The following is a 24,077-nucleotide window of genomic DNA, read 5'->3' as shown; positions in this document are numbered from 1 at the left end:
GTGTGTGTGTGTGTGTGTGTGTGTGTGTGTGTGTGGTGCGTCTGCTCTGGCTGATAAGAGATCGGAGAGAGATTCATCCATCCATCCTCTCCCCCCGGGCTTGGCTGGCCCCTCTGCGGGGCCAGGCGCTCTCTAGCTCGGCCAGTGGGCTATGGCCAGGCGGCGTCACTCCCTGGAAATCAATCAAGGGGGATGAGCGTGAGAACAGGCTTGAGGGTTGCGCTGTTGGCATGGCGAGGGGCCGCCTGGGGAATAGAAATGAGATGGGCGGTGAGGGGTCCTAATTAAGCACCAAGCTTCCTGGATCGTTAGCTTTTTTGGTTTTCACTTTAACCGACAGCTGCTAATGTCTGCTTTGACCCAGGTTCAGCCTTTATTGCCCTGACTGAGTGGTTGACTGAAGCCTCGACATGCTATAGCCTCAGTCAGTTTCATCTTAATCTGTAACCTTTTATTCCATTTATATATGGAAGATCATTTCCGTCCGAAAAAAATTGATTGTCAGATTGTAGATCAGATGTTACGGTTGACTACTATGGAAGAGGATAGGGCCATAGGAGAAACATTTTTCAAAATTGAGAGCAAACGTTTTGAGAATGTTGTTCTGAGATTCAAATCACAACTCCTTTTTTTGTTTTTTACTTTGATTACATCCCAAACAATGTTTCCTTGTGGCCCTAATCCTCTTCCATAGACTACAAAATATTTGATGATGTGTCAAAATGTTCTCGTTTATAGCATGATATTAATTTGATCTATAATTATATCTCATAATCTTGACCCCAAAGTCACAATTGTGAATTATTGTACATTAGTTTACTTATAATTAACTGACTTGGTCGATGTGTACTTTGACATTTATTGAATCACTGGTAAATTGATGTATCTCACAGGATAAAATATTCCTCATCAATTAAATGTAAAAGGTTGAAATAATAAAAACCCATATTTGAGTTAGAAAAACGAATGCCAGGCTGGCTTAAGAAAGGACAGGAAGGAGCTTTCAGACATAAAACAGGGAACATGTTCTCAGTCAATGTCCTGTAAAACAAATATGGATCCACAGACAGTCTGAGGATGTGTGTGTGTGTGTGTGTGTGTGTGTGTGTGTGTGTGTGTGTGTGTGTGTGTGTGTGTGTGTGTGTGTGTGTGTGTGTGTGTGTGTGTGTGTGTGTGTGTGTGTGTGTGTGTGTGTGTGTGTGTGTGTGTGTGTGTGTGTGTGGGCAGTGAGGTGGATAATCTCTCCGACTGCTGAAAATGACTCTATTGATCAGTGCTTCTCAGTCGAAGGTCTTTAAGTACTGCAGTATTATACAGCGGCTGTCTGCCTGTGTTTACAAGGAGTAAACATCAGGGCTGAGGGGACTGTGTTTGTGCATTGAAACTTCGGAAAAGTACTTTATTTCACCTGGTTGTTGTTGGAAGTCTAATAGTTTAGTTTTAGGACTTGATGGATAAATGTGAAAGATAGAGTTATGATTTATTTAGTGTCAAATTTTCAGCGGCTTGTTTTTGCTCTTAAGTTATGAGAAAGTAATTAATGAATCATCATCAATTGAGAGTTAGAAAATAATCTTTAGTGTAAAGGCTGTTGGGTGGCAGTGGATAATTGTCATGTTTTACAAAGGTCATCTGTCGCCATCTAGTGGTACAGATTTCCAAATCCCAAATGATAGTTTAAAGGGGATCTGTTACAGTAGCTTGTTCATTTAGAGAAGTAAATCATGCCAAGTTAAAAACTGCTTAAAACAATATATAGTGAAGTAATTGTCAATGTAATTAGAGTCTTGTTAATAACTATCAGATATGTATTTATTATCATAGTGTTTTATTCTTTCAATAGCAGTTTGTTTATATGCCAGTTTTTTTTGTGTGAAGAAAAGAAAATCCCACAGAAAAAATTATTTATACTGAAAAAACTTAAAAATGCACTTCATTAAAGTCAGCGTTTCAGATTTTCCAGTGTACATAATGTGGGAGAATATGTTATGTTGCTCGCTGCTAAACGTACTTATTTTTCATAGCAATATGATCATGTTTAATTTAATAAAAAAATCATTTGTGTTAATAGCTTAATAACATAGCTTCTATATCAGGTCAATTTCAACACCAAACACCCGTTGTGGTTCTCCTCAGTTAAATCAGTAATTGGTGTATTTGTTATGTAGTCAAATGGATTGCTTGTGATTTTCCTGTCCGTTGTGTATAATGAACCACTCATCCCCAAATCCTTGATTTGGTGTGTGCCATGTTCAAGGCGCCTTTTTCATAAGGGATATGTATTTGAAGATCTGCAAAGCATTTTATAAGGTGTGGAAGAAATATTTATATTCTACAACAGTTTGGAAAATGTCTTTATTTAGTAAAGTACAAAGTCTATTCCCACCAACATAAAATGTAGAAAATCCCATCATGAAGATTAGCTTATAGACTTAACAATTAGCCATGCTAGCACCAGTCTGAGGCGGTGTTTGTGCAAGGTGGTGCTTTGAGCTAATTGCTAATATCAGCATGCAAATATGCCCCCAATGTTGATGATTATTTACTGATATTTAACATTTACCATGCTTAGCATTATTGTTTAGCATTTTAGCCAACATTCAGCCTTTCAAATTCAATAATTATTTTCGATTATTTAAAAAAAAAAATTGTAAATTATAGCACTGTCCAGATGGTGGGGCCAGATGTAAAGGTAAAGGTGAATACAAATCTTTCGGGGAGAATACATGTCTGAACCAAATTTCATTGAATATCAGTCCAAGAGTTGTACAAACAATTGGTGTCAACAAAGCTAGTATGCTACATACTGGGGGAACCATGGATATAAACAGAAATATAGACGATCCATCAAATAGTTGTTGGTATATCAAATAGAGAACTGACCTGAGCTAGCATGGCTAAAAACACACAACAGATTCACAGTATATCACAGTGTATCACAGTGTATCACAGTGTATCACAGTGTATCACAGAGTATCACAGTGTATCACAGAGTATCACAGTGTATCACAGTGTATCACAGTGTATCACAGTGTATCACAGAGTATCACAGTGTATCACAGTGTATCACAGAGTATCACAGTGTATCACAGTGTATCACAGTGTATCACAGAGTATCACAGTGTATCACAGTGTATCACAGTGTATCACAGTGTATCACAGTGTATCACAGAGTATCACAGTGTATCACAGAGTATCACAGTGTATCACAGTGTATCACAGTGTATCACAGAGTATCACAGTGTATCACAGAGTATCACAGTGTATCACAGAGTATCACAGTGTATCACAGTGTATCACAGTGTATCACAGTGTATCACAGAGGCTTGCATGAAGAAAAACCTTTTGAATCGGTTATATGTTAAAATCACATTTTTTAAAGCTGTGCTTTGTTGCTCAAAATATATAATTCATTTGGATTTTGAATCCGATTTTCAGTTTGAACAGTATTTTTAACACACGTCAAAAGTGTAACCATGGTTAGAATTGTTATTTTTTTGAAACACTGTGCAATCATCATCATCATCATCATCATCATCACCATCACCATCACCATCACCATCACCATCATCATCATCATCATCATCACATCATCATCATGTCTCAACACCTAACATTACATACAGTCAATAAGTTCTGAAGTTGCTGCTCATCATTTGTTAGCCATGGATGTGTACTTCCCTACCTACTATATTCTAGTATAACTAATGTGTGCTTTTCTGTCTGTGCACTAGCAAGGGTCATTTGCAGGGGAGCGTTTGGGGTGAGGACACTAGTGGCGGCTGCCTGTAAGTTTTGGCACATCAGCGTTTACTTCTCCATTGTTCACTCAAGTCAGAAATGCTAATGTTTTGTTATGCAACATAAAACATGTCACTTAATATCTCACGTGTGTTATTCTAAAGCTTTTTAGTGTCTTAAAAAGCAGTGGTTGCTAGCAGGTGGTTAATTGACACTACTGAACGTGGTAGTAAAATGCAGTCCTGTTGTGTGTTGTTGGTTTGTGGCCTAGCATTAGCTTTTTACTAACGGCAATTTGTATGTTCACACAAAAATCATAAAAACAGATGTAAATATGTGAAGATTATCGTACTGAACAAAATGTGTAAGTAACGCGTGTTTGCCACAGAGCTTTCGGGTTTTGCATGTAAAACAAATGTCATGCATGTTCTTGTCAGCTTGCATTGGGTTGTGTCACTTCTTGGAAAAGCTAGCCAAACCTAAGATTATTAATCTAATATTTGCCCTAAACCCTTAAAGATATAATACAGTTAAATCAAACCGTCAAACAGAAATGATTATTTTTAGTGTGAACATCATTTTTTATGTACATAGGGTTGTAAACAATTACACAACTTATTCATGAAAAGTAAATCTCTTTTTGTCTTCAGCATTATGAGCTGCTGTTATTCCAAATGCATCCTGCTGTCCATTTCAGTTTAAGTGTACATCGAAAGGTACATCCACTGCAAATTAAGGAAGGGTAAAGCATTATTACATTGCATTTTCTCACAGAAAAGAATCCAACATTTTCTACAACAAAACACTAAATATTGAATTGCTGCCAATAAGATGTCAGGGCAGTAAACCTCTCTGCAAATATTCATTTTACCTCTGGCTCACGGAGAGTCATGTTCATCCCATTAGACAACTGGCCAAAGATTTCTGTTGAGAAAGACACGCATTGTTTTACAGTACACTGTAAAAGAAAGAGTAAATGTGTCAGGGTGTCAAACATCCTAGCATTTCCTTGTATTTTTTGGGGAGAAAACAAAACAAATACCCATGTGGTGTTGTCATATGGAAATGAATGACAAATTGGTAACAGAGAGAGGGTCTTTTATTTTACTATAATATGATTTCTGAATTTGTATCATATAGTCATAACATTTTTAGCTGAAGCATCGACAAGCTGAGAGAGCTGCTGTGATCCCCCTCTGTATAATGTGTGCTAACATACTGCAAGCTGTGCCTGTCCCTACTGTGGTAACCGTGACTGCTATCCCCCACTCCTGTGTAACTGCAAGAAACTTTCCCCTTTCTTTGCTTTCTCACTGGCATTCAAAAAATCTGAGCTTGAATAAAAGGTTCGATCTGGGTGATATGAATATTTTGCGTTAAAGTTTCCAGATAAATCTCTAACACGATAACGCTGACAGCCCGAATATATACATTTATTATTCAACATTCGACTACATACATATTTTAATATCAGACTGTCCTTTTCATTTTAGGACTAGTTTTAAGCATCTCCCCCGTGTCGGATCATTCTGTCATGATCTTGATTTCTTTTTTTTTACTCTGTGCTTGTCTATTTTTACCTACCTGTGTTTCTGCTTTTTCCCACCCATTTTGATTGTCTGTCCTGGCCTTATTAGTTTCACCTGCTCCTTGTTAACCCTGCACTTTATCTCCTCGTAAGTTCACCTTGTTCTTAAGTCCTGGCTTTAGTTTGTTGGGTTCCTGTAGGCCTATGTTGTAACATGAAGTTCGGTTCCTTTCTGTTCCATTCGCTTTGCCTTTGCCATGCTTTGTGTTAAATTAGAGTCTTAAAAGTTCCTGTTTACAGTTGAATCCCCCCAGCTCAGCTTTCGTTTTGTAGTCAACTTAACATAGTCGAGCAGAACTGTCGGCGCTCAACTGAAAATAATGAAGCCTGAACCAGTGTTCTCTGCCATATAAGACCAGGAAGATAGAGAGACTGTAATCTGTAAGCAAGGCATCAAAATAACTTATCTCTAGATGAAGTTTACTGCTTACTGCTTGCTCTAGGCTTAGTATTGACAGAAACCCTATCCGTTTTTGAGAAAGCGCTTAAGACCTTCCTTTTTGATAAAGCTTATAGTCATCGGTTACCCATCTGTACTCACGGCTCATGCAGTCGAAGCGCAGGATCATACTGATGAAGCTCTCCAGTGAGATGTGTCCAGAGGAGGCTCCGTAACGCAGAGCCAACAAGTTCAGCATGTCATCGCTGACCCTGATTCCTGACCAATAAAAATAGAGTTTAGGTTTTGCATGATTAGGGCTGCAAAAAACGATTGTGATTCAGAAACCATTTACTACAACAAAAGGTCAAAAAGCCTGCTTAATTGAGGGGTTTGTTTGCTTGGACTCTCTGTGTTAGCGGAGATTCACATTACACCATCGAAGTAAAGATCTGTTTTTCTTTCGTTGAAAGACAAGCATGCTGTGCTATTCAACTTCTTAGGAATTTACGGTTAATTAACTTCACTTATCCTTCCTTCAACATTCTTTGCTACATGTCTAATCTTGTCTGACGCTGCTAGAAAAAACATTCATACATTGTGCCTGGGTGCCAAATGCATTTCTTTGATTGTAGACTGAAGATTAAACCCCAACGTATACACAAAGCACTTAGTGACACATGTTGGTCGCACCATGTTGCCATGCCATTCCGGAAGGAACTCAAGGTTAAGTATCTTGCCCAACATGGGATCAAACCCACAACCCTCAAGTTGAAAGATGAACAACCCAAGTCCCAAAACAGAAGCCAAACAGAAAAAGAGGCTTATTGGTTACCTGAAGCAATGATAGCATTCCTCAGCTCACTCAGTGACAGTGTTCCTGTCTTTGAAGCATCAGTGACGGAGAAAATGTCCTGTTAAAAGAGAAGACAGTGGGCTTTGTAGAACACAGTCAGAACATATGAACTCGAAATCAGGACAGAGCCTAACCCTATCACTCATAGTGAATTCACACAGTCATACTGTCCTGTCGGTTAGGAAGCCCACAGTCAACCTTTTCTTGGTTCTCTTTACCTTGTACGTTTCAACCTTCTTCCACAGGCGAATAAATTCCTCTCCATTCAGTTTTCCTGTGATTGATGTCTAACCAAGCATTAAGGAATATAACTGCACGAGATGTTGTTTCATGACTCAGCCTGACCTTTAAATGTGTTCATTAGTGTGAGACTACCAAAAGGGCAGGCAGGTTTTGGCAGGTACACTACTTGTGAGTTTTACAACTACATTTACCCAGAGATTTCACCTTAAGCAGTATGTACATGATATTCTCATGCATAGCATTCAGTTCAATGTCTTACTATGGGATGGGACTCCCTGCTAGTCTTCAGAAGGGTTGATATCATTAGCCCAATCCTGATTGGCTCAGAGTTGGGTTATGCCGGTACCTCATTATAGCGTACGCTAATATGAGATGGAATGAGCACTGTCATATCCAGGGTTTTCCTGAAAAGTATAGTATCAGGTTGCTAACAGAATTACGGCCCCGCCAACTTTCCGGAGAAAATATTGCATTACAGCAAAGCGGCAAATAATAGTTTCTTCATGTCTTAAAGCTGCTTAGTCATATATTGCACCTCAGACAACAAATAAATCCAGATTCCCGAGTTACGGTTTCTTTACTTCCTCTACAGAATAAAGGAGAGTGAAAGAAAGGATTCAGAAATCTCAGTTTCAGTGTCAGCTTGCTGCTTGCCACTCGTCCTCCAGCAGACCCACCGGACATCCATCCCCTATTTATCCTCCGTAAAAACAAAGCTGTCTCTGCCGTCTGACCAGATGTCTGACCCCATCTTCATATTTCTGGACTCATAATACCGTTTTTGACAAACATGAATATTGTTTTCATCACTGCATCACTTTAACATTTCACGGGGGAAATCTGCATTTTGGTTTGAGCACCCCCGCTACCCGATTTAGACAAACCTTGATATCCATTAGGAAACCACCAGTCAGCTTTGTTTTACTGTGAAACTTTACTCAGTTCTTCTTACCTTGGACGCAAAAATGCTCTTATACAAACAAATTCCTCCTCATTCAGTTTGCTAGTGATTCATGCCTAAACAAAGACTGAACCACATGTTGTTTCATGTCCCAGCCTGACCTTTTGTGTTCATGAATGTGAAAATACCAAAAGGGCAGGCAAGTTTGGGCAGTGTACACAACACTACGTGTTTTATGCAACTACATTCACTATGAGAGACTGCCTTAAAAATTGGCAGATGGAGAAAAATGTCAAGCATACAACTTATTCTTTATAACAATACTCAATGAATATGACATTAGAGGATACATCCATTAGGGCAACCATGCTGCGACAGGCGTCAATGCTGAAGCCTCCAGATTTCAAGTCTCCTAAATAAAAGTGGAAAAGAAACAGGTATTTTAATTTTGCTAAAACCTCCCACTGCATGCTACTCAAGACTTTCATATTTCAAACCTTTCAGGATGTTTCCATTTAGGAGCCTCTGGAGCTGCTCAGCATCCACTTCTTCGTACTGGGAATGAGAACGAGACTTATTCAGTATTTGGCTCACATGTTGTCATCATTTTTGTTACTTTTATATTGAGGTAAAATCCCGGCATGGAGAAAATGCTGATACTGACCTTTTCATGGTAAAAGGTCTATAAAAATTACCTTATCAGAGTATTGACGGAAAAAGGTTTTCTTGTCGTTCTCCTCATTTTCAGTTCCTTTGTCCTGCAATATATGGAGTGCTTTCAGCTTGAGATGAATGCAATAATGTTCAAATTATGTAACATCCATCCATTTATCTATCTATTGAAATCTTGCACACCTCCACCATCGCTTCCCCAGGTTCGTGGTAATGGCCATCAGAATTCTCACTGAAAGGAAAGACAAGAGACATCAGGACATTGTCATTGTTGGCCGTTCTGGTCAACAAGAACAACAAGAGGTAGTAACAGGAAGTGCAAGTGTTAGAATTTGACATAATAGTTACTAGTCCTAGTAACACAGTGTTACTTTATTACATTTTGGGTTCAGCTTGTTCGCAATACTTCACCCCTTAAAAAATAATCTGTACATCAATCACTGACTCGATGGTAACTTAAATAAGCGAGAAAAAAACGTGCCTCGACGGTTTACCAATCAGCAAACGATTGAGTTGTATGGAATCTTTGGCTTTGGTAGTTAACCTTTGACACACTTAATCATTTTCTCCTTCCTATGTCTGCGTTCCCATGGCATAGGTCTTCGGCCTTGGGGTTGCTGTAATCTCCCTTGAGGAGGAGCAGCTTGGGCGCTTTGTTGATGCCAGTCTATGACCGAGCACAAGCTGACATGAGATAGTTTATGGTTCAGGGACGTCTAGAAGCCCCTCTTATCTGGAACGTAGGTTCCCAGGTGCACATTCTTTTCCATGGACGAAAACGTTAGTTAGATATAGGATCCATATTTGTCTAGTCTCACTGATGAGGAATGTTGATTATACACTCTGAACTAGTTAAAACCTTGGACTGCAGAAGAGACCCGTGGCTGCAGCAACTGTCTCGTCAATCCTCTGGCAGTTAACTTCATAATAAACCTTCAATGTTTGCCATCAAAGTTCCAGCTCTCCCGTGTCTCTCTGAGTTTCGTGTTTGTTGCTCCAGAAGTTTTTATCACAGAAATAAACCCAAATCCTGATTGGCTGCACGATAGCTGCCCACTGCTCCTAGTACTAGGATGGGTTAAATGCAGAGGACCAATTTCACTGTGTGTGCTCTGCTGTGTGCATGCATGTGACAATAAAGAGGGTTTCATCCTCCGATTCTATCCATCTATCTAACGTAGGGTAACCCATACCATTATATTAACTTATGCTACAACGCTTTTTCATTCAAAATAAGCACGTCCTCTCGCTTTGCCCCAGCAAGAAGCATAGTACCCTGAGAACCAGGGTTAAGCAAGTAACCTAAAGTTTTGATATCGGTTTCTGAATGATACAAATAATCAATTCAAAGAGTATATCTTTAACAGGTGTGATGGAGTATTCAATGATCAGTCGTTCTCTGTGCTTTGGAGTTGTAATTTAGTTTAATGTGCTAATTGATTGAAGTGTTCAAGTAACTTCTCCTACACTGCTTGCGGAACTAGTATTTACTTTTGAAAGAATAGGATCATATTATGTGTTACACATATATTTATACCAGCCTTTAAAGAGTTATTGTAAGTTGAGAATGCTTACTGGACGTGGGTCTCTGCCTTGGAGAGGATGGTCAGGAGGAAGGAGGCAGTCTCATTGGGATTAAAGGTGGATGGAACGATCAGGTACTCGCCAGGCTTTAGCATCACGAACCCCATCACCTCACGTGCATTCGCAAAGGATTTAGTTGTGTAGACCAGTCTGTTCACGTTGAAGAAAGAGCCTGGGAACTTCCCCTTAAGTGCCTTGTTCTGTCAAACCAGTATAGATAATGAATACTCTTGTTGTTTTATATAAGAGCTTCACAATGTAGGTGGATATGAACTGTGTATGAGGATCGGGATTAAAATGTTACTTACTTCTTCAGTCACCTTTGGAAAAATCAGAGGAAAACTAATTAGTTTAAGATTTGAGGTATACCAAAATTCTAAAAAACATGCTCTTAGTGAGTGACTATGCTGTAATCAAAGTTTATATTACATGTACTATTATAATGTTGTTTTGTTTGTAGAGAGCCACATAACTGTAAATGCTAATTTTGTAACATTTACCTCAAATACAGAGAATCCAATGTGGAGATTTTTGACCAGGCGTCTGTTCCTCTTGTCAGGCTTTTGCATCAGAGACACCAGCATGTTTTTCTCACCCTGTTTCCCAGAACATTCATCGAGTAATTCCTCAATCTTGACCCGGTACTGCGGATTTGTCCAGAAGCTGTCTGGAAGGCAAAGATAGAAAAAAATAAACAAATAAAAAGTCCTATTAATTTACTACACTGCTTAGTTGAATATTTGATTCTGATTGGTCAATTTAGACATTTCATGGTCTGCTCTTACTTTTGCTGTACCGCAGTAATATAACGCATTACTTCTGAAATGTGGGTAATATAATACCCGTTACAATTCTCAGTAACGCAGTTACAACACATTTTAACCCGAAATGATGTGGTGTTCTGTTTCTAAGAAATCACAAACATCACGAGACATTCTGACACAAGAGAAATAATTGTGCCGGTAGAATAACTCAGTAAGTCTGTTTACTATTGGTTAAGAGAGCTGCAGAAACAGATTCACTGCAGGCTCGGAGAAAAGAAAAGAGAAAGACAGGAGTGCGCGCAGGCCGAAGCAACAGAAGGTAACTGTCTCTCGGTCTGCTGCTTGAACCCCGAGAAGTTGAGAGACTCGTGGCAGAGGGTTGAAGATCTGCAGCCTCTGTCCTCTGTGGAATCACCGGCTTTTAGAAAGCTTGTCAGCCAAATCCCCGTTAACACACCAATGATAAGGTGAGCTAACGCTGCCATAGAGACTTGTTGATATACAGCAGGTCACAGGGCCGTGCAGAGGCTCCACTAACACGTTATTAATGACACACAGAGACGTAACGTTACCGGTGTCAAATATTATTCAGCCCACTTAAACGGAGCATGAGTTTAATTTCTAGCTCTTTTCCTAATGTTCAGCATGTACTGCCAGATAGATAGATAGCTTTAATTATTGAGCTGCAATAAACTACATTTTAGCATTTAAAGCCATACTTTAGAGGTTATTTTGGTGAAAGTAACTCAAAGTAACGCAAAAGTAGTGTAACGCATTACATTTCAGAGACAGTAATAATGTAATGTAACTTATTACTTTAAAAAGACAGTAATAAGTCATATATACTGTATTACATTTTGGAAGCAACTTGCCCAACACTGCTCAGGATGCTCTGATCAAGGTTCTGATCAGGAAGTTAGCACTAAAGGGAACATGATGACACTGACTTGGTTTGAATCAATGGAACCATTTTTAAAAACAATATTTTGAGTCAAATCATTTAGTAAGTAGCCATGTAATAGGTGCGTCACTAATGACAAATGAACCTATCCCGGGTGAGTTATACACTGTCATGGTTTTTTTCTCATTAGTGACCCGCTGGCAGCACATTATCCCTGACATAGTAATACTAATAATAATTAGAGAGCTTGTTGGGGGGGATTTTAAAGCCAGACAATTACAATTTGATAATAATGAAATAAAATTCAAATTATGTATTTTTACATTTCAATTTTAAAAGTAATACAACCCTCTGAGACCCACGTACACAAATATTATGTCGTCTTCAATGCGTCTTAACTTCTCAGCAGTTTGAGCTAGAGACATGCCGTTAAGGATGCGTAAAGTTTGAAAAGATGGGGATATTGTCACCTTTTCCTGGCACGTTTTCTGTTCGTGTTTTATCGCTATATTCTCATCCACCATCTTTGTTGGTGACGTATAGAATACAGGAGTCACGTTACTGAATTGGATACTCCGATTGGATGCATGAATACCCCATTCTGGTTCAAATCATGCCAGGGGCCCCTGTGTGTGACTGTGGCCATTATATACATCATGTTTAGACATAAAAATTAGCAGGAGAAAAGTTCCTGGCAAAAAATGCCCATTGACACTGTTAATGAGAATGGGCCTAGCTCATGAAGAGAATAAATTAGAAGCTTCTTATCCCTTTTGGCATAATCCCAACATATGTGGGCAACTTTCTGTGTTGAATGTTTTTACACTATTATGGTTTTTATGAAATAAGTCAAACACTAAAGGTGCATTTCTAGATTTATTTTTGTTTTATAGCTAAATATCCCGTTATAGCATATAGAAGTCCTTAATGAATGACATATAACATTACCTGAGGTTCTGCTGATTTCTGGGATGTGTAAAACTTGATTATAATATAAAAAATGATCATTTAGAAGGCAAAAAAACTAAAATATACAAAACCGGAAATGTCCTTCTGTGGGTCTCAGAGGGTTAAAATCTATACATTTTCGAATTGGCACAAATCCTGTCTCCACACTCTACTGTTGAGGATACAGAACAAATTCAGATTGTAAATACTCATGTTATTCATGCATCCTCCGGCAGTTGTTCCTGCAACCCATCGGCCCTCATAGAAGGAAGTCTTCCAGTGGCAAGTTGTACTTCCATCAAGGAAGTCGGGACACAGGCAGCAGATGTCCAAATCACTATAGAACTTACAGAAGTCTTCCAGGGTCATCCTGGTGACATCAGAGATCCATTTAGATTACTCATTGTTGACAATATTTATCATCATCTTCGTTGCTACTCTGTATTTGTAGTTAGGAATGACTGTTAACTGTCAAATTAACATTGAAGCATGCTTACCAGAACTCCCCATCATCAGCCACAAAAAGGCACATCTGGAGTTCTTGAGGGCTCACGGTCTGCCACAAAGGTGACCTTTAGTGACGATTTATCAGTGAAGTAAGGGGAAAGGCATCATTATTATACATTATCCTTCACATAACAGGAAGAGGCAAGTTACTTTTCCAAAAAGTGGGCACTAACCTTAACCCTAAGGTGCGCCTCATAAACAGTATTTCAGCTGGGGCTTTAACTCAACACATTCTTAGAAATACTAAGACTTTACAATGAGTGTGTGTCTACCTTTCAGCTGTCAATGTTCTTTATGGAAAATATGTGATCCATTGTTTTTGGAGCATAATGCAAACCAGGCACTTATTGTCAGGATATCTCAGCCTCCTTTACTTTGCCTTTCTTTTTAAAGTCGTTTGGGAAACCTCTAACAATATACATATATTAAATAATTTGAGTAGTCTTTAAAGGGCCTTAATAAGAAACAGTTCTGCCATCATGATTCCATAATTCATTTGGGTTCTTTAGCAACGATGACTGGCATAGCATTCGCTGGTAAAAATAAATGATATCCTTTCTCATTTCAACTGATAAAGCCTTAGAGATATGAAAATCTTGCATCCCTTGCATTGGTCTGCTGTAAAGTGGTACAACCAGTTTATTAAAGGTTATTATAATCTGGTTGTGCGAGTTTGCAGTGAAAAGCTTCAAAATGTCCACAAGCATGTTGAAACATGATTTGAAAAACAATAATTTGCCTTTGTGCTACAATACATATGTCTGCAATGTACTATTTTGTCATTAATACATATTTCCCAGGGCAACAGATTAAAGCTAATCTTACTTGTCACTCCAGTCTCCTTTCCACTCTCCATCGCCCCAGGGGTTCCACAAACGCACCAGGTTTACCGGTTGCCCTTGGCTCATCATCTGACCAGCAATGACCGGAGAAAGATAGTCATTTGATATGAAAATAATTACACTCTACTATGCACTTACTGCATGCATGCATACGAGTATACAGTACAGGCCAACTTAAAGGTGCTTTAAATGACAATGTGCACATGACTCCCTTTTTTCCTCTCCCATTATTGCCTTTGCTTTGCACTTCCCTCATACTGCGGTTACAGCTGATATTGCTGTCCCGACCCACGTCACCTTTGACACAGAGTTTTTAAGGTACCTTATCATCGCCTACCCTCCAGTTCCCCCGCAGATAAAGAGGATATATCCTGCTCATTTTCAGGTTCATAATTTAATTCTGTGTCTCTACTGGGACATGTCTCCGTGCTTTAATGTTCAAAAAGCTCTGTGCTGTGATTATCTTCCGGAACTAAACAAAGAAGTCCAATTGAGGTGTTTCAGGCAGGGGGAGGGGGGTTATGTGGGAGAGAAAATCACTCTAGAGGGAACACAGGGATTTTAGCCTTTGCAAACCATTTACATGCACTAAAACCTATTTAACAGAATACAGGAAAAGGGAAACCCCAAAAAGCATAATAGGGCCCCTCTAACATTCTAAGTTTACTTTGTTAGCGCTGTTAGCATCGTTAGCAGCTCTGTTGTAGCAATGTGGGGATGCAATCCCAGCTGAGAATAGAGATATGCTCTGATTGTCGTGTATTGCACCTTTAGGCTTTAGACTCAAAATTCTGAATATCAACAAAAGACATTTGCAGAACCTACATAATGTACAGTGTACTGAATAATAATATTACTAACTTAAACTTATATAGCGCCTTTCATGGTACCCAAGGTCGCTTTACAAATAGGGAAGGGAAAAGGGGAGTGGGGGTTAGGGATCAAAGGACTTAGTGCCAAACCACTGAGCCCGGTGAGCTCAGAGAGGCGGTGGTGAAGGATGGTATGGGAGACTCTATCAAAAGCTGCAGAAAGGTCAAGGAGGATGAAGATGGAGATGAGGTCATTGTCGGCAGCAAGCAGAAGGTCATTAGTGATTTTGATGAGGGCTGTCTCAGTGCTATGGTGGGTTCTAAAACCAGATTGGAGGGGTTCGAAGAGCTCATGGTGGGATAGGTGATGTTGAAGCTGGGCAGCCACTGCTCTTTCCAAGATTTGCTGAGGAAAGGGAGGTTGGAGATTGGACGGTAGTTGTTGGGGTCGTCTGGGTCAGAACCTGGCTTTTTGAGAGTGGGGATGACTGCTGCCATTTTAAAGCTTGATGGTACCACACCAGAGGCAAGAGAAGCATTTATGATGTTTTCCATTGGATGGCAGAGGATGGGAAGACAGGCCTTTACCAGGGTGGTGGGCATTGGTTGAAGACTTGGCTGAGGTGACCAGTTTTTTGACTTGGTCGGCATCCAAGTGGAGAGAAGGCGGATAGGCAGCACTGAGGGTGAGAATCCTGTTGGGGCAGTGAGGGGCACAGGGAGAGCCCATTTGGGGTGTTTTTGTTGGTTATTGATGAGTGTGGAGTAGTACCTTGTTGTTGGGCTTCTTTTTAACTTGTGACGTGTTCTTTTAATGCTTCACGATGGACAGTGAGGTCTGATCTTCTGTATCGTCTCTCGAGCCTACGTCCTGTGGTCTTCATCCTGCGGAGCTCAGGGGTGAACCAGGGGGCGGGACGAGAGAAAGACACGTAACGCGTGGTGAGAAGTGCTACAAAGTCCAGGCTGAGAGAGAGGGCACGGTTGTAGTGTTCCACCATGCCATCAATTGTTTCGTAGGGGTGGCAGGTGACGAGGTGGGTCACTAGGGTGCCAGATAGTGTTGACGTACACACCTGTTTGATGTTCCTGAACGTGATGGGCCATTTGGTGCACTGCTTTGGGAGAGGCACAGGGACCAAGAAAAGAATGGCAAGGTGGTCAGAGACAGCCAGGTCAGTGCACTGCAGGTGGGAGGGGGTTATGCCAGCACATCACACCAGGTCCAGAGTGTGCCCTTTGTCATGTGTGGGGCCCTGTACATGTTGTGTAAAATAAAAGCAGTCCAGCAGTGAAAGGAAATCAGTAACAAGGACCAGCTGCTGGAATCCACATGAATGTTAAAATCACCCAGCAGGATGGTAGATGGGGATTTCGGGTAAACAGTGGCAAGCAGTTCAGTGAGCTCTGATATGAAGCAGGCAGAGGCTTTGGGGGGGGGGGGGGGGGGGGGGGTGTAGATTAGGACAACCTGTAGCAGTGTGGATCCAGTCAACATGAAGTGAACACACTCAAAGGAGGTAGTATTCACTGGGATGTCTTTTACCAGGATCTCAGCCCGATGAATAACAGCCAGCCCGCCACCACGGCCAAGGCTGCAAGGCTTCTGGATATAGCCATAACCTGGGGAAGTGGCTTGGTTGAGAATTATAAATTCTTGTTGGTTCTCAGTAAGACATAAAAAAGTGATCCAGTGATATGAGGTCATGGCTGAGAAGGGCTTTGTTATTTAATGAGCGAATGTTAAGCAGCATGAATTTACCACAACAAAAAAAACATAGGTTTGGTCGGAGATGAGAAGCGGCAACATACACCCCAGCGTCCTCTCAATGCCGGAAGCCATAATATAATATCAATATAATAAAAAAGTCTTCACCTGTTTCACACCTGTGACAGTGTAGGCATGTCCTTGGACGATTCCATTTGGTAAAACAGTGTTGGCAGATGTGGCCTACAAGATAAAGATACATGTTATTATTGGAGCCAGACTAGTGCCTAATGCTTTATCTCTCTGTAAGTTAAGTAAACAGAAGACCAACATTTGATATTGTTTTGAGCCAAATATAATGTTAGAATAATGTGAAGAATAGGAGGGCACTTGGAGAGAGAAGACTACAAAGAAAGAAAGAAACTAACCAAACTTAAAACATAGTTGCTTTATTACTTTGAATGACAGGTGCGTCAGCAACAGTCACAACTTTCATGTATCATTAGACTGTGCCCATTGGCACGCTATCTTTAGTCTCTTTATTTAAATGTCAAATCTGTCACTAGCCTGTAGCGCAGTGGTTCTTAACCTTGTTGGAGGTACTGAACCCCATCAGTTTCATATGTGCGTTCACCGAACCCTTCTTTATTGGAAAAATAAAATAAAAAAATGTAAAATTCAAGACATAGGTATATGTTTTACTGGTGCACAAAATGAACCGTGCATCAACATCACTGTGTTCAAAGAACAAAACCAGCAAAACATGATTTTCACACAAAAACATAATAATGAATACTTACTGCAAATCAGTGAGACTTCTGCTGTTGCCTTTGAGAGACCAGTTCAGAAATGCCCGGCTTCACCTTGGCAAGTGCCACTCTCATGTCATTTTCGCAACAAAGTCTGTTCCTTTTCTTCGTTTTTATGTCCAGCATCCTCGAAAAGGATTGCTCGCAAAGGTTTGTTGTAACAAACGGTATGAAAATCTCCAGGGCTTTCTTAGCAATAACAGGGTACGTTACCATTTGTTGACACCAAAACATTGAGAGCGTTGTTGTTCTGAAGAGTTGCTGTTGAACCTGGCTCTGCTGAATTTCAATGATTTCGTCATCATTGACATCTGCTGTCTCAACACCAAACGTGAACGCTGTCTCCCCCATGCTGGATATGACTCTCTTTTTTTTGTGACCACATTTTTATTAAGCAATTGCACATCAAAATACAAAAATACAATACAATATTGAGTGGGCATGAAAAGTGTAAGGTCGGCCATTTATCACAAAAATATGCAACCAAATTTCATTAAAATACCACAACTTCATGACGCAAAGAAAAATAATGACCCCCCCACCCAACCCACCCAAAACAAAACAAAACTAACACAGCACAATAACATGTGATAAGGAAAGAAAAGGGAAAATTAAAATTAAAACAAAAAAGCAGCCCCATGCACACACACACACACACACACACACACACACACACACACACACACACACACACACACACACACACACACACACACACACACACACACACACACACACACACACACACACACACACACACACACACACACACACACACACACACACACATCAAACTTCAGGGGAAAGAAGGAGTCATAAAATGAATGTCACAAGGGGTGATGATAGTTAAGGTTATAAGGTTACCCCAATAAGCCTTTCAAAGATTCAGCTGCTGTCTGCCAAATGGACAGAGTTTTTTCAGTAGCTCCATGAATATGGACAGTTGACAATTCCAAATATACCACATCTAAAAAGGTAAGAATCCACTGTCTAATGTTAAGTATCTGTGAGGGTTTCCATCGCGTAACAACCATCTTTTTGGCGGCCGTGAGCCCAGCTAGGATGATGCGCTTATTTAGTCTAGAAGTATGAAGTCCTGAAAAATCATTCAGAATCAGAACAGGGACAGTCACTGGTACCGACACAACCACTAGATCTGACAGTGTCGAAGCAACATCAAACCAGAACTGTGTTACCGGTGGACAATCCCACATCATATGTAGGAATGTTCCTGGAGACTTTAGAGTACAAAAGGAGCACAAGGGAGAGTCAATCAGTTTCATGTAGAAAAGTTTGCGAGGGGTTAAATAAGTTCTATGTATGAAATTAAAATGTATTTGTTGATGGTTAGGATTACGTGACGCCTCCTATACACTATCCCAAACATCCTCCCAGTCAAATTCTGGATCCAGAGCAGGATAGTCTTGTCTCCACAATCTGTCTAAAGGCAAGTCAGGGTATGAAGATTGGATATGACTCTCTTGTAGGGAAGTATCCGTCGAGAGACTTTGCAAGCTCATCCAAGTGCGTGGCAATTGCTTGCTTCAGTTCCGCGGGTACAGAAATGTCTCCAATTCGAGACACATCTTCGATCTTACTTACACAGTCATCCAGCAGGGGAAAGTTTGCGAAGTTATCGTTCTCTGTTCGTCGTTTCCATAACGGAAGCTTTTTTTGAAAAGCCTTCAGGTTCTCTTCTGCGAAGATATCAGCCATGTACGCTAAAATGAGAATGAACTCAGAATTTTTGAAGCAATCTGCATGACAATGTTGGTACTCTTGCAAAAACAGGGCTAATTCCACACGCATGGCAAAAACACGATTCAGCACCTGTCCCCGGGATAATCACCGAACGTTAGAATGGTACAGAAGTACCTCGAATTCAGAGCCCATTCCTTTACACAGCTCACTGAAGATGCGGTGCCTCAGAGCACTATTTCGCACATAGTTCACGCATTCCACTACAATTTTTAATACTTCTGCCAGTTTTGGAGGCAAGGTTTTTGTTGCCAACGCATGCCTGTGCAGAATGCAATGCGTAACAATAATGTGTGGTGCATCGGCTTTCACTAGCGCACCAAAACCAGACTTTCTTCCCAGCATGACTGGAGCTCCGTCCGAACAAACTGCGGAAACCATATCCCACGAAAGATTGTTGCCTCTGAAGAAGTCATCCACAAGTTTCTTCACATCGGCTGCCTTAGTTGTTGTTGTAAGAGGCTTACAAAATAAAACATCTTCCTTTATCACGTCGTCTTTCACATAGCGCACGAATACAGCAAGCTGGCTTGGATTGGAAATGTCTGTGGTCTCGTCGAGTTGGAGGCTGAATTTTGCCGGGCTTGAAATCAGATCTGCAACTACTTGAGCCAAGATGTCTTTGCTCATGTCCTCTATTCTGTCGCTGATGGTGTCATTTGAAAGAGGAATTTGGGATAACTTAACTTCAGCCGCTTTTCCCAGCATGATATTCGCCATCTTCAACACAGCTGGTTTTATGAGTGTTTCACCAATGGTGTGTGGTTTGCCCTGCTTTGCGATCAGGTAAGCAACTTCGCACGATGCTGTGAGGATCGGTTTGTTGATGGGTACAAAGCCGAGGACAGGCAGAGTAGCCTTTTCATCGAATCTGGCTCTCTTCACCTTGAATTCAGCAAGCGTTGTGTTCTTGTATTCTCCATCTCCATGCTGCTTAAGGAATTGTTCCCTTAGTTTTGCCGGTGCTCGACTAGAATTGCTCAACTGGGCATAGCAAATCATGCAGTTAGGACGCTGACTCCCATCACGTTCCGTTATACATGTGAATCCATATTGTACATATTCGTCCGACCACTTTCTTTTTTTAATCGACATAATTAGTATGAAGGGATTAAAATATTAAGAAAGAAATCACACAACGTACCATCACGACAGTCACAAGTCGACTACTGAACACACCGAATTCCCTGCAGCACAGATAGGCCAAGCATGTAGCGTGATCACCTGCAGCCAGTGATGGCCAAGCGGGCGTGTCATCACGAATCATATGAGTCGGGTGTGTGTCTTGACCTCCGCCGAACCCCTGAGACCCCTGGGGTTCGATCGAACCCAGGTTAAGAACCACTGCTCTAGCGGTTTCCAGTCAATCAAATCTTTTTTTTCTCATCATTCATGAAAGGATAATGGTCTCTCATTATGAACTCTTGACTGAACTCATCACATGACATTTTGAAGACCAGTTATGAAATTGGGAGAGACGTTGGAGCCACTCAGGTTAGTTTGGAAGAAAGATTAGCAAACCTCATTCTGACTTTATCAAGCACTCTAAACTCTAAATACAAGATCAAACAAGAATATTGGTTTGAATCATACATTTAACTTGGGTTTCAAAGAATTTGTGCGTTATCCGTAAGAAAACAACAACTCAAATATATAATATATAAGCAAGGCACATTGGAACATTAGTTTGTCTTTCTTGCCAGGGGCCGGGTAGCATCAAACTGGCTTACTGACATGGCTTACCCCTAATTCACACATACAGAAACAAAGCAGCATTATGTTTCTTGCTTGACGATTTCGAAGTCATTTTTCTGAATGATATCCCTTGTCATTGTCAGAACAACAATTCTGTCAGCCGTAGGGATTAAGAAAAATCTATCACACCCCTGATTTATTGAGACTTGCCAGTCTTCATGTACAGGTGTAGTGATCGACACACTGTAAATCCCCATCGTAATGCTTTCAGTTTTCTGTTATGACAAGTGAAAACGTTAGATACTTTAATAATCTTTTCTAACTATGAGACTCTATCATGTACCATGCGCCTTAAGATGCTTTAATGAATCCAGGCTTTGGTATATTGGACAACCCAAAGAGTTTGAGCAGATGAAGCAAAGGCAGCTAGTCTGTGTTGGATGTGGTAAACTCGTACTTACCCCCTGAGGTGTACCACAGCCCATCAGTGACTTGGATTGGTCAGCTCTGCACATCAACTCCCACAGATTTGCGGGAGGTTCGGTCAGATCAATATTCATGTGAACTCCACCAGTGAAGTCCACCATGGCCTCCGAAGGAGTTCCAGCATTCATGTCCGAGTAGGAACCACACACCCTGACAGAAGTGGGCGTGGAATTAATTACACCGATCGACTTCTGAGAAAATGGCTTTCAGGAATGAGAAATAAAACATTGTTTTTCCATACTTGGCATACGCTTTCTCCAGCAAAGCAGGCCAGAACTCAGTTGGGTTTTTGGAGCGGACAAAGAGCAGTCTGCCATCTATAGTTGGTAGTTTGTCATCAATGACGACGTCAACCCATTTTCCAAATCTCCAGAACTGAGTAGTTGTGAAATTAGATGATATAAAGAGTTTAATCGCAATATGAGATGGGTTATCATTTTAGCAGAATTGACTGCTGCCAAGATTGTTGGTTTACCCTGAAGTGGAATATCCCGCAGTACTGCTCATCAATTTTTTGATGTGGAACAACCTGATTAAGAATGTAGTTCTGGAATGTCAGAGCTCCAATTGATGCAAGAAACCAGCAGTTTCCTGTGTGGGAAAAGGACATTTGTTTTCAGGAAGGTTTATAAGTCAGAGAAGGCAAGACAGTTAAATGTGAACCGAAGGGTTCCCAGAATACGACCTATTTAGAATGCTAACACAGTCCATTTCCTATATTTGCTGGAAAAACTATTTATTGATTATGTATTATAAATCAAGCAGTTTCCATACCAACCATGCCTTGACCAAAGTCAAACCTGGAGACCCCATCAACTTCAAAAATTGGATTGAGAACCATTTTCTGAAAGAGAGGAATTGTTGACATTACTTGTTTAATATTAGCCAGAAAACAACTAGCACAGGAGTTAACACAACTAGCACAGGAGTTAACATAACTAGCACAGGAGTTAACATAACTAGCATAGGAACTAACACAAGTTAGGTGTACCAGCCCAATATTAACAAGGATAAACATTAAACACAGGAAGGATGAATAGTTGAACATTTAGCAGCTCGAAACATGTGATTTAAAATTGAACGCGGAAACACTCACATGTGGTCGCAGCCACACCACTCGCTGCAGGTCTTTAGCTTCCAGTAACCCACTCCCAATGGACCTCACGTCAGGGGGGAACATGTCGTCGATGTACCTTACCTGTTTAATCAAACAGTACTGTTTCAGCTGCTCAAAGTCTTGGTCCAGAAACTTCTGAGGATTAGTGATGGTCCCATAACCATCTTTCAGGTGACGGGCATTGATAATGTTCATACACACACCTGGAGGAGGCATTGCTGCAGTGTTTGAACTCTGTTCAGATAAGGGAGAGAACAATTTAAAATGAGAAAGAGTTATTTTAAAAAAGTTGGCTTTGGAGGTTTTAGGAATACTATAGAAACATCCTCCACATATCAACCATCATCCATAGCTGTTTCATTTCCTTTTTCCACCATGCCATGGATGATACATGATCGAGGCTTTTCATTTTAGAATTCAATGTTCAGTTTCATTTTTAGCTGGACCACAAAATCAAATCTAACTTTTCATAGATAAAGGTTACTCAAGGTGCTTCACAAACCAACTCCCCTTCCCAGGTATAACCAGAGTAACACATAGCTTTGTGAAAAAAGAACACTTAAAACCAACGAATGACTGAATAAAAAGGACTAAAATAAGACTTTAATAAGAATCATACAAAAATAACCTTTTATACTGATATCTATCAGAAAGCAGGCCCCTTAAACTGTTGTAGGGTCTCTAAGGAGCAACAGTAAGAACTGGGACTACATCTCTGATAATAGAATAATTTGTTAAACTAAAAGTGTAAATTAGCTTTTTACCTGGCATGTTAAATGCAAAACAATCTTACCTCATCAGCCAGAAAGAGAAAGTGTTGAGTATGGGTGGAGGAGCAAGTATGAGAAAAGACGCCCCGGTTTTGGTATTAAACCTGCAAACGCCTCAGACTGCTTCTGTCAGGGTGGGATGTTCCTTTATAGAACTTCCCCTGAGGTAACAGGTTATTCCAATGCTCCTGAGTATACAGGCAGAGGCAAGCTAGGCAGACATAAAGAAAAGGGGAGGGGAGGGTGATTACATAAGAGCAGTGTGACTGACGCACTGCCATCCTCTCATGTTCCAATTCATGCTGCCACGGCTTGTTGCCGGGCCTGTTTTTCACAGCAGTTAGTTTTGAAAACTGTCACGTGAACACCTTTTCTGTGCATGTAAAGACAAATAACTCATTGCTCATGAGGCCCTTTTCTAACTGAAGAGAGTGACCAAACCTCATCATTGTGTGACGTTTATAATGTTATTTTTTACCTAACACTACTGCTGATGATGGTAGGAAGGAGTGTACCCAAGCATGCATCGGGAGAAAGGCGAGGAACACCCATAGAGGTTGATTGATATGAATTGACAAACAGTTTTTTCACATGCCTATTAACTTCCAGGGAAGTTCCAAATCACCTAGCTTGCATGTCGTTGCAAACTCAGGGAGAAAATGCAAACTGTGGTTAACAGAACAAACTAATCTGATATCAATGTCTTAGAGATGACAGGGGAAAACAAGTTTGGGGTCATTTTCATTCAAAAAGTTTATGATGAAATGTGTAACGCCAAATACACAAGATAATGGGCTTTTGTGAACTGAGATGCAGACAGCAAAACGTTCCGTAGGTGCAGTGTGACTTAAGTTGGACGTATTTACATCAACTTACAATGCATAAACTAAAACATGTAACTGAATGAAGGGTTAGGGTTTGGACCGCTGAGCAACCTTCACAGGTAAGAACACGGGTCACAATTCAAATTGTCACTATCCGTCTGTGTTTTATTTT

At 40.5% G+C, this 24,077-nt stretch overlaps 1 protein-coding gene across 2 annotated transcripts; it reads right to left on the bottom strand.

Moving 5' to 3' along the window:
• Positions 1–2,337: 2,337 nt before the first annotated feature.
• LOC134881449 (calpain-1 catalytic subunit-like) lies at positions 2,338–23,278 on the bottom strand. Of its 2 annotated transcripts, XM_063908794.1 has the most exons (23): positions 23,105–23,264; positions 22,515–22,545; positions 22,291–22,392; positions 21,969–22,038; positions 21,670–21,785; positions 21,436–21,569; positions 21,170–21,344; positions 16,615–16,689; positions 13,910–13,995; positions 13,075–13,149; positions 12,787–12,947; positions 10,465–10,631; positions 10,273–10,284; positions 9,956–10,164; positions 8,564–8,612; positions 8,404–8,466; positions 8,206–8,263; positions 8,059–8,120; positions 6,783–6,851; positions 6,544–6,622; positions 5,871–5,987; positions 4,613–4,665; positions 2,338–4,466 (listed from the first exon to the last, which is right to left on the bottom strand). In XM_063908794.1, the coding sequence occupies exons 1-23, from the start codon at positions 23,107–23,109 to the stop codon at positions 4,440–4,442; spliced, it is 1,995 nt and encodes a 664-aa protein (XP_063764864.1). In that variant the 5' UTR covers positions 23,110–23,264; the 3' UTR covers positions 2,338–4,439. The 2 variants fall into 2 exon arrangements, with proteins under 2 accessions (XP_063764864.1, XP_063764863.1); XM_063908793.1 differs by having other exon boundaries at positions 22,291–22,545; positions 23,105–23,278.
• Between the last annotated feature and the right edge of the window lie 799 nt (positions 23,279–24,077).

This window comes from Eleginops maclovinus, chromosome 19 (assembly GCF_036324505.1).
Source record: "Eleginops maclovinus isolate JMC-PN-2008 ecotype Puerto Natales chromosome 19, JC_Emac_rtc_rv5, whole genome shotgun sequence".
Classification (NCBI taxonomy): Eukaryota; Metazoa; Chordata; class Actinopteri; order Perciformes; family Eleginopidae; genus Eleginops; species Eleginops maclovinus.
The sequence above is the reverse complement of the archived record's forward strand: the minus strand, read 5'-3'. Positions and strand labels throughout refer to the sequence as shown.

Coding starts and splice junctions, on each gene's coding strand:
- LOC134881449 (XM_063908793.1), bottom strand. CDS start 22,527: ATGCCTCCTCCAGGTGTGTGTATGAACATTATCAATGCCCGTCACCTG. Junction 21,570..21,669: donor GCGGGATATTCCACTTCAGG/GTAAACCAACAA, acceptor ACAACTACTCAG/TTCTGGAGATTTGGAAAATG. Junction 10,632..12,786: donor AGGATGCATGAATAACATGA/GTATTTACAATC, acceptor TTTGCCTTCCAG/ACAGCTTCTGGACAAATCCG.